The 11000-nt window shown below is 39.1% G+C and overlaps 1 protein-coding gene across 15 annotated transcripts in view; it reads left to right on the forward strand.

The window, feature by feature from the left end:
* The window catches only part of Setd5 (SET domain containing 5), an 86440-nt gene that overhangs the window by 32952 nt on the left and 42488 nt on the right, over window positions 1-11000 (forward strand). For 3 of the 15 annotated variants that reach the window (XM_008854824.3, XM_008854818.3, XM_029557058.1), the window contains 8 exons: window positions 1442-1628; window positions 2437-2661; window positions 6122-6314; window positions 6588-6693; window positions 7021-7229; window positions 7568-7626; window positions 8074-8252; window positions 9161-9199. In XM_008854824.3, coding sequence (XP_008853046.1) covers window positions 6223-6314; window positions 6588-6693; window positions 7021-7229; window positions 7568-7626; window positions 8074-8252; window positions 9161-9199 — 684 coding nt within the window. In that variant the 5' untranslated portion in view covers window positions 1442-1628; window positions 2437-2661; window positions 6122-6222. Of the gene's footprint in view, window positions 1-1441; window positions 1629-2436; window positions 2662-6121; window positions 6315-6587; window positions 6694-6787; window positions 6926-7020; window positions 7230-7333; window positions 7375-7567; window positions 7627-8073; window positions 8253-9160; window positions 9200-11000 lie in introns of those variants that run through there. The other 12 variants (XM_029557066.1, XM_008854822.3, XM_029557065.1 and 9 more) reach the window with 12 other exon arrangements.

An 11000-nucleotide genomic window follows, 5' to 3' on the forward strand; every position in this document is an offset into this window, starting at 1 on the left:
TTTTTGGTCTTTTTGAGACAGGGTCTCCCTGTAGCCCCAGTTGTCCTGGAACTCACTATGTAGACCAGGCTGGCCTTGAACTCACAGAGATCCGCCTGCCTCTGCCTCCTGAGTGCTGGGATTAAAGGCGTGCACCACCATGCCTGGCTGAAGTTAACTTTTAAAGAGAGAAAGCACACATGTATACTATCTTTTAAAGCAGAGATTAAGTTCACAGTAAAATTTGAGCAGAGGACAGCAATTTCTACGTATCTTCTGCACCCACACATACCGAGCCTCAATGGTTTATGTCTTTATTCATATCTAGCAAAATGCAGTTCTTTGGATAATTGCATCTTCCTCCAAAACTAGTTAAAATTATTTAATAGAAGTCAGAGTATAAGAAATACTTATATCCAATCAAAATAGATGACTTCTTAATCTCATCTATGAGATTTTGGTTTGGTCTGATTTGGTTTTGGTTTTGGTTTTGGTTTGGGGGTTTTTTTGTTGTTGTTTTTTGTTTATGTGTATGAGTGTATTGCCTGTAGTGCCTGTAGTGTCATGCAATGCCTCAGAGGTCAGAAGAGGACTTCTGATTCTCCTGGAACTAGAGTTAAAGATGGTTCGTAGCTGCCATGTGGGTGCTGGGAATTGAACCCAGGTCCTCTGCAAGAGCAGTCAGTGCTCTTAACTGCTGAGCCATCTCTCTAGCCCCTCATCTGTGAGGTTTACTTCAGAAGAAATAACTGAGTGCTGGCAAAGCTGTATTTATTTGTGGCTTACAAAGAAAGTTTAAATGGAACTATTTAAAGAGTAAGCTAGGGTATTTTGGATAACCATCAAAACTGTCTGACGGGCAGGTAGTTAAAGAGGGAAGAAGATGTGCTTATTAGTAAGTCAGGCAGTCTCTTGTTTTCCCTCTGGCAGAAAGGGAAAAAAAATTGAAATGGAAATTTAAAAGTAAGCATAACTTTTTGCTTCCTTTGTAGATAAACATTAAGGAATTAGTTCTAATAAACCCAAATTCTTTAAAAGCTTTATTTACAAGGGGCTGAACGGATGGCTCAGTGATAAAGAATGCTTGCTATGTAAGCATGAAGACCCAAATTCAGGTACCCAACACCCATGTAAGAGGCTGGACATAGCTGTTCATGCCTGTTACCACAGGGTTGGTAGGGTACAGGTGGATCCCAGGAGCTTGCTGTTCAACCAGCCTAGCCAAAAACTAAGTTTCCAGGTCGGTGAGAGACCCTATCTCAAGGGAGTAAGATTAAGAGTCAGAGAAGAAGACACTGATATCTTCCTCTGCACTGCACACACAGGTACTTGAACCCACACACTGACATACATATACCACAGACACATAAAAAATGTGTTACTCAAACAATAGAAAAATATTCAGCATTTAGGATAAATTTAAAGAACTATGTTAGTAGATATTTTCTTTTTTCTGTGGCAGGATTCCTCATGTCCATAACATGTTGGCTGAGGCTCTGCAGCTCGCCCCCACTCTCAGAGTGGTCCATCTCCATTAATTGGACCCCGTGATTTCCACTCTCTTCTGTTCTGGACGTCATGAGCATTGCAATCCCTCTGGGAGTCACCACACCAGATACATCCTACTCAGATATGGCTGCTGGATCAGAGTAAGTGCTGCTTCCTAGATAATAGGATTACTGCAGGTTTGTGTGGAGGTGATTTTCTTCTGGGTCGTTAATAAGATATGCAATATTTTCTTAACCAAAACTGTCCCACTTCTAATAACATTAGACTTACCCTCCTCCCTTCCCCTATAGAAGCTGCAAGGACAAAGGAATTGGGGGAGGGAGAAGCTTTTAAGGAGGGTTTTCTGGATAAATAATTAATAGAATTAAAGTTGTAAAGTGATGATTACATTTTTCTTTGTTTTGATGGGTGGGGAGGATTGAAATGAAGTAAGTGTTACCACTGCTTCTGAAGAGTTAATGATTATTCTGATGGAGAAAGATAGGAGGTTTTCTTTCCAACTGATTTTCTTTGAAGGCCTCTTCCTATGTATTTCCCATTGTTCTAGAGTAAAGGGGCTGAAACTTTATATGGGTAGATTGCTTAGACTTCCTGACTTTTGGGGTAGAAGATATGGAGAGCAGTATCACCTATTTTTAATAATATTCATTGCCTAGAAAGAGGACCTTCAAAATCAGTGGTACCAAACTTTCTTTTCAGCTAAGAGCAGCATTAGGAATTCAGAATTTGTCGAAAAGCCCAATCCCTAAAATAGACTCAATTCTTGAAGAATTTAAATGCCAAATGACAATGAAGGTAGGCCTTCATTATACAATTTTATATATTCAGTTTTAAATTTTTTAGCCTTTTGTATCCCTTCTCTTTTAAGTTGTCCAAGATTCCCCCTGCTCACAGATTCCCCCCTCTTGTCCTTTTACCTCCCTTGTACCCAATCTTCCTTGCTTACAGAAAGGAAGTGGAAGCCCCCTACCTTTCAAGACGAAGTGGCACTACACCAGGATGTGAAAGTCCAGCGAAAGAGACCCAAGGGGCCTAGGGGGCAGCACACCCCCAGAAGCCAAGTCTATTCCAGGCAGTACCAGGGATTAGGGTCTGGGCTGGAAAAATCCTGGTGTTTTGAATATGTTCAGGTCCAGTTCAGACTCTTGATCCCACAGCCACTTCTTGAGTGAGGTGGGTGTTGCTCTAATTCCCGTTTCTCTTGCCATTTTCAGTCCCTGGGAATTCTTACCACTTCAGCAAAGCACATCAACTGTACCAGAATTCTGGGTTGAATGGCATTCTTCATTAATAGTGGTTTTCGTCCATAAAACAGAATATTATTATAGAGCATGTATATTTCTTCATAAAGCTACCTTCTGTTACCTGTTTATTGGGTTCCTTAAAGAGGAAGACTTAAAGCTACCCTAGAAAGTAGTTTATAATATTCTGGGGTAGTCTGAAATTGAAAGTTTTTAAGCATATTCTCATAAAAATGAAGAGGGAATGGGGGGGTTAGGGAAAAGTGAATTGTCTTCCTTCTAGAAATTTTATTTTTTTGCATGCCAAAAATATTTAGTTATGCTATTACCTGAGACTTCCAATTGTATAACTTTTCCCCAAAATAAACTAGTTAAAAGTATTCCTGTATTAGCCAGTCCAGTATAGTGGTTATAAATCTTTATAAAGCCAGATATTAACCTGCTGCAATGTTAACAGACTACATATAAGTAGGCAGCATTAATATTTATGAGAAACAAAGAGGTTAGACTAGTAAATTTGGAATCAGATAAGTAAAAAAAAAAAAAAGACTCGCTGGGTGTGGGGGCGCACACCTTTAATCCCAGCACTCCAGAGGCAGAGGCAGGTGGATCTCTTTGAGTTCAAGGCCAGCCTGATCTACATAGTAAGTTCCAGGCCAGCTGGGGCTACAGGAAGACCCTGTCCCAAAAAAAGAAAAAAAAAAGACTCAAAGCAGTTATTCTTATAACTGGTATTTTCCCCAAAGTAATAACTGCCCATAAATGTTGCTGGGAATCCAGGAGTAACTGCAAAAATGAAAGTGCTTCTGGTCCATATATTGACTACAGTGTTACACCTTAGAAATTCCTGCACATTTTTCATTCAGTCCCCCCAGAGAAACTGGGGTCACAACCAATTTTACGGTTTCCTGTTGAGCAGTTTTATGAAGAGAATGTCAATCATTAGCTTATGTACTATTGAATAGTTTTATGAAGAGGAGAATATCCAACAGCTTATGTACTATTATGGTATTAATTATTAGTGCTATTTGTCCATGTTTCATTGTCCCTAATCCATTGTTCTACTGACTCTAAGATTAAACCTGGTACTAAGGGCAAATACTTAACCAAGGAAAAGACCTATACCTCAACCTCATGGGATTTTAAATCTGGCTGTAGCATTATGGAGACTGATACACCACACACACACACAAACACACACAGAAAACTTATAAATGTAACAAAAGGAAGATTTCAGTCACTTTCTAAGAGGTGGCATTGTAAGTAGCAGCAATTTGAACATGATGAAATATATCTGTTGTGAGCCTGGTTTTTCTGTATGTACCAAATGTCACAGCAGTTTAATCATAGGAGAAAGGCTATAATCATACATGGATGAAGTATTTATCTAATGACAGCAATCCTAATATTTTTGTTTTGTTTTTTGCTGTCCTGGGACTTGAACCCAGATCCTCATGCTAGACAAGCACTGTGCCACTGAGCTACATATACTCAAGCCCTTATAACTGTAAATTCTTAATCCATGTTTGTAAAAATGCATAAAAATTTATGTGTATGTCAATGCCTATGTTATTTAATCTCTAACCAGTATAGACATTGTAAGTTTCCTCATCAAAGATAATGTGTTTAAATTTTAGATTAGGTATGCATAGCAATGTATTAAAATGCTGTGCCTGACTACGTACTGTTAAGCAGTAGGATGGCCTGTTAACCTCCACAATATACATTTTATTTTTTATTCCCTAGACTTGCACATGAAGTGCATATGTTCATATTTACCCAGTTTGGAGATGGGTAAGATATAACCAACATAGCTCCATCTCCATGGCCATCTTTTATTTCATGCAACTTTTATTTTTTCCTGCCCCCACCAAAAAATCCATTTCTAATAAAAACAACTGTCTTACTTCACCCCATGTGTTTAATGGTATAAAATCTCTACATAAAGATATGTTCAGTCCTTTGGATTATTTATCTAGTAACATACTTAGTAAATTAAGTGTATAAATCCGTTGCGTTCTTTTTAACTTTCCATCATAGAAACTAAATTCTACCTTCATTTTATTACTGCTTGTCTGCTTTTGGTTTCATTTAGGAAACCCTACCTGTTTCCTAATCCTCAGCTGATTGCCTCTTAGTGACCCATATTCAGATCATCCTTTTCTCAAGAATACTGACCTGCATTCTTGATATATCCCACCCCAATTCACCCCCACTTCCAGTTCCCATCTTGCAGATACTGTCAAGTAATAAAATGCATGCACCTCACTAACAGAGAATACTTTCCTGTGTCTAAAGTTCTTCTCCACCTAGAAAATACCTTTGCTGTTATTAGTAAGATCCCTTCTCACAGTTTTGGAGCATAAAACTAGGTGAGTTGGATACATACCTCAGAATTGTCTTTTATCCCTCACTTCTCATGCTCTACATTGAATTGGACACTTTATTCCTGCTCAATACTGTATATTCTTGTAGCAGGAAGAATGTTATTTGAAGCAAACAGTGTGAGCTGTTTGATTCCCTAAAAAACTTGATCTCCAAGGTTGAGTTAATACTGATCCTTAGATTTGCCAATAGGTGAATCTCTGTTCTAATTAATACAAGTTACAGATAATCCATTTCATTTCTGCCGAGTCATACAATTACATTCCTTAATTTATCTTCAGAATTCTTTAAAACCTAACCAGATAGCAAAGTTGAAGTTCTTTAAAAAAAAAAAACAAAAAAACACTACAATTTTATCCTTGGCTATGTATGCCCTTTTGTTATCAAGTAAAGCTTATGTTGAATTTATAAATTTGAGTGCATTTGTGATTCTAAATATTGTACCTGAACAGTTTATTTTCCACTCATTGAGGATACAAAAAAAACAAGCTTTTTACTAAGCCTGATTAATAAAGGTCAATAAAGGTCTCATATAGTTTTAAAGATAGAACATAATCCTGGTTTTCAAGCAAGGCATAGTGGAAAAGGAAACAGGCTTTGGAGCTAGACATCTTTATTTTAAATGCTGGCTCTGTCAACATACGAACTTGGAAAAACCATGTAATCTCACCACCTCAGCTTTACTTCCCTTTCTATAAAAAGGGGAGTGCTGTTTACCATGTTTAATAGTCTCAGAGATTGAATGAATTAATATATGTAATAGGTGACTCACAGTGTTAGCTTCTATTACTATTTATCATAAGACTAACAAGCTTCCAAGTTCAGTTTTGATTATTTTGAAATTATGTGGTATTACCATGCAGCTGTTAAAACAATTGTATCCTTGATATGCTTGCATGTCATTGGTGGATGAGAAATTCTAATATGTGAAAGGTGTTTGGGGGCTCGTCAAGATGAGAGGTGTGATAAATATAAGATGCCATTGTTTTTGCCTGTACTTTCTTCAGGGTATCCTGTCTTGGTAGTGAATGGAAGAGGGCCTGGTCCCTGGGGCAGTGCAGAAGGCACTTTCATCATCTCACTCACTGCAAATGTCATGTGAGGTTTCATGGAAGTATTAAGAGATCCAATTAAGAAGAATAGTTCTGAGTCTAAACCAGCCCAGAGTGGCTTCTCTAGGGGAAACTCCCCGCTCTGCTGGTACGTTTGTGTTTGTCATTAGGGACACCTTGTATCCCAGGTGCCTGCCTTGAGACATCTGCCTGTACTGGCTTCATGTTACACACAAATCCACATTCAATAACACTTCCATTATTTATAGGCTTAGTTATGTTAAACAATTGTTTGACTAAGTTCTTTCTTATTCTAGTAGCTAGTTGTGGATAGAGAAGGGGTTAGAATGGGAATTGAACTGTTAGTTTAAGAGAAGAGTAGGTGTTATGCTATCATGCGTTGCTTTTCGCCTTTGTGCAGCCCTGAATCTGTGGAGGCTAGTCCAGCAGTTAATGAGAAGAGCGTGTATTCCACTCATAATTATGGGACCACTCAGAGGCATGGGTGTCGAGGACTGCCTTATGCTGTGAGTATGCACTTGTTTCTCTCCAGAGCAGTGATCTTCCTGGAGTGTAATCCATTCTTATACATTGTGACTTTCTTGAAATGTTTATATGCAGCATGACGAAGTTGCCCCTTTTGCACTTCCCTGCCTCCAGCGGACGTCTAGCCCTGCATCATTGTTCTTGTTTTTATGTCCCAGTTGACCTTGGCATTTTGTTTTATCACTTTCCTGGTTGAAGCCAAAAAACAAAAGGGTACTACTTTCTTCTTTCTTTCCATATGTACCATACTTTAGGGGAGAGAGGGGCCAGTGTTTGGACACTGTTGATTTAAAAAATCTTATTTTCAGGATCATAATTACGGAGCCCCTCCTCCTCCGACACCTCCTGCTTCTCCCCCTGTCCAGACGATCATCCCTCGTTCTGACCTGAATGGCCTGCCGTCGCCCGTAGAGGAACGCTGTGGAGACAGCCCGAACTCTGAAGGAGAGACTGTTCCTACCTGGTGTCCTTGTGGTCTTTCTCAGGATGGCTTCCTTCTCAACTGTGACAAGTGCAGGTAAGATCCTGTTCCATCTAAATTCAAACCTGGGTTGCTGGGATTAGGATTTCTTATCAGTAGGGAAAAGCTCAAAGTATTCTTTCTTGTGTTTGTTAATGTAGATGATTCCTTAGTGCTCCTTGGCTCGAATTCTCTGCACTAGGTGAGAATTGCTGACAACAAGGAATGAGAGATTGATGTTAAAGCTATTGAATTTGATATGAAATTTAATGTCCTGGAAACATTTGGTAGGTGGGAGGGAGGGGGTAGTGTACGCAGAGACACTCCTCCCATGTATGCTGTGATGTGCTGCATGATGTTAGAAGGACTACTTTAAGTTTATTTTCCCTCTTTAGGGGAATGAGCAGGGGGAAGGTTATTAGACTTCATCGGCGGAAGCAGGACAACATATCAGGTAAGCAGAGGATGGTATAATATAAGTCCACATTGACATGTAAATACTTTGTGATTTAAGTGTTCTCCATTCTAAATTCCTAATGTCTACAGCTATTTTCACATAAAGAAGTCCTCAAGACCAATGTGCAGTTCTGTCTGGAAACATTTTAGTCTTGTAACAGTCAAATTATTCTTTGCGAGCACCAAAAGTAAATAAATATATAGATTCCCTTTTCATTAAGCTATCCAGGTGTAGAGCTTGCAGGCTACCTGAAAGGAAAGGTAGATGGAATATAGAGTGTCTTATATACATAATGCCAGTGACAAAAAGAATCTTACTTTCTTAAGAAAGGTGGGCATATATGTTGATTTATGGATGATAGAATGATTAGTAGAATCAGATGTGGGCACATCTAACAGAATAAGCTGCTGACAGCACCTGAACTACGACATCACCTTTTTTCAGGTGGGGATAGCAGTGCCACAGAAAGCTGGGATGAGGAGCTTTCTCCTTCTACTGTGTTGTACACAGCAACACAGCACACACCTACAAGCATCACCTTAACTGTTAGAAGAACCAAACCCAAGAAGCGGAAAAAGAGTCCAGAAAAGGGTCGCACAGCACCAAAGACGAAGAAAACCAAGGTATGGGAGTTTGAAATGCCTTAAATAGAAATATGTCTGAAATGGCTCAAAAATTCTTTTAGAAATTTGATCCAGATACTGGGGCACTTTTTTCTCTACTTAGAAAAATCAGCTAATCTGTGTTATGCACATATAGACCAATCTCTCTTTTGACCCACCTTCCCATCACTACTGGCTCAGTTTCTTCTCCAGACCCCATCCCAGGTATGAAATTCCAGCCATACCTGGCACAACCTGTATGTGTTACAGCCTCGAGTCTAAGCTTCCACTATCTTGACAGTATCTCCCTATATCTCAGACCCAAAGTGGTCTGAAATTCTTGTCCTGGTTACATGGCCCTCCTTGTGTCATTGGGTTGATGGTTGGTTTTTCCTTGTGTCTAAAGAAACACAACAAAAAATTAGAAACATCTCTTGAATAGTCTAGGCTTCCTTAGTTTGGTGGTCACTTTCATGAACTCTTAGCCAAAAGGTCTCCAGGAGAAACCTCTTTTGTTTTCTGTTCTTTCTTCCCCCATCACAGCAACTTTGTTGCTCTTAGGTGACTTGCCCACCCCTTGTAAAGGGGATTGGTCTTCTTAGTTTCAAAGCTGGTAAATCTGCAACTTACAGATTTTAATTACTTTTTGTCTGTGTCAGGGGTGCATGTAGAAGTTAAGCTATGCATGCTCTTCCCTGTAAGTTATCTAGTTCCACCAAAGAAAGTATTGGAATTCATATTAGTATTCACTGATGCCTTTGAGCTTTCCCTATTCTTGGTAGTTTGGGGTATCCCATTATATTTGTTACACAGAGAAAAGGGGACAGAATAGAATACTAGTTAGTGCCTTAGTTTTAGTCTCATAGGTATAACTGTCATTCTTGGTACCAAGTTTTGTTTTGTTCTACTTGTTTTCCTCTTTGGGATAGGCATTTCGAGAGGGATCCCGGAAGTCCTTGCGGATGAAGGTAAGGGGTAATCTTCCCTGATGCTGTGTTTTACTTCATTGTGATCTTGCATTTTGGCCAGCTTCTTTCTGACATTGATGGTCTGAGAATCTTGGGAGTCTGTGTTTCATTAGTTTGTAATTATTGCCATTCAGTTTTCATAGCTTTTCTCCAAAGCAGATTTTCTTGACTATTTTCTGAAATATTTTCCCTTTTCTATAATCAGCCTTGATTTACTGGCTTTTCATTAGTTGCCTTTGTCAGGGTTCGGAGGAGTAAGTCACATTTTTGTCAAACAAAAAGAGGATGGTGTATTTCGTTCCTGTGATTGAACTCAACATCAAGAGTATGGTTTTTCCGGTAATAAGAGGATCTCTTGTGAACCCACCCTTGGTAACATGTGGGCTTTTAATCACCATTTGGAAGGATATCTCATTAGAAGGACATTTGTGTTATTGATAAGAATTGGTCTTACTGGAATAGAACTGTTTTTCTTGTCATATCCATTTGGTGGAGAATATTCATGTATCGCTAGTATGTTCCTTCAGTTATCAAATAAGAGTTTATGAGGTTGGAGAATAGAGATGCTCAGTGCTTGTTTAGATGCTGATTTTTGCTGTTTCTTTTTAAGGTACTGGTTGATTAAAGACAGTTTGCAGAAAGGGGATTTGGTTATACTGTCTAGTATCTGCTTTTACTTGTGCAAATATAGAGCAGCATACCTTCCAAATCATTATTTATGACTTCCAACGTTTTAGTTAGAATTTAAGTTAAATAGTTTAGTTTTATGAGTATTCATATCCCTAAATGTGCAAAAGATATAAAAACAGAATTTTTCTAATTGGCCAATATGTAAAAATAAAAATAACATCTCAAGAAAGGATAAACCTTGTCAGGATTACTTTATATTTATTTGACACACCAGTATGATTGATATCACTGATTTTAAGTAGCATTTGATCTGATAGTTGAAGGTGTGATCTTTTGCAGCTAGGAGAAAATATAACAGCCACAGAGCTTCAGAGGCCTGAGATGTGGGGGGTTTTTTGTTTTTTGGTTTTTTTTCAGTCTTTTTGAGACAGGGTCTCCCTGTAGCCCCAGCAGACCTGGAACTCCCTATGTAGGCCAGGCTGGCCTTGAACTCACAGAGATCCGCCTGCCTCTGCCTCTCAAGTGCTGGGATTAAAGGTGTATGCCATCATACCCAGCCCGAGATGTTTGGAAGCACTATATAGTCATTATTTCTTTAATGAGACCCATCTCCTGAAAGTAACCAATTTTATTTTAACTTCTCCTTTCATTTTATTTGCTAAAAAGGACCTTTGAATAGAATTTGGGGGCTAACTATAGACCTATAAAGCCCCTTTTTCTTAAATCAGCCAATTGCTGTAAGTAAATTTAGAGTTTCAAAACTTTGGAAAGCTACCATCTGGTTCTTCAAGAGACTTTTCGTAAACTTTAGGTTTGCTTACCAGTTTCAAGAGGTTGACAGAATCTCAGGGCAGGGCTGGAGAGACAGCGCAGTGGTTAAGAGCACTGACTGCTCTTGCAGAGGACCCAGGTTTAATCCCAGCACACACATGGCGGCTATAACCGTCCTTAACTCCAGTTCCAGGAAATCCGAAGCCCTCTTCTGGCCTCTGGCATTGCACGACACGGGTACTCTCACATACATGCAGGCAATACACTCATACACATAAAATAAAAATAATAAATAAAATATTTTTTTAAAAAGCTGGGCATGGTGGCTCACACCTGTAGTCCCAGCACTCAGGAGGCTGAGGCAGGAGGAGTGCCAGGGTTCCAAGAACAATCTGGGCTG

Source organism: Nannospalax galili, unplaced genomic scaffold, assembly GCF_000622305.1.
Source record: "Nannospalax galili isolate Female #2095 unplaced genomic scaffold, S.galili_v1.0 scaffold406, whole genome shotgun sequence".
NCBI classification, from domain to species: Eukaryota; Metazoa; Chordata; class Mammalia; order Rodentia; family Spalacidae; genus Nannospalax; species Nannospalax galili.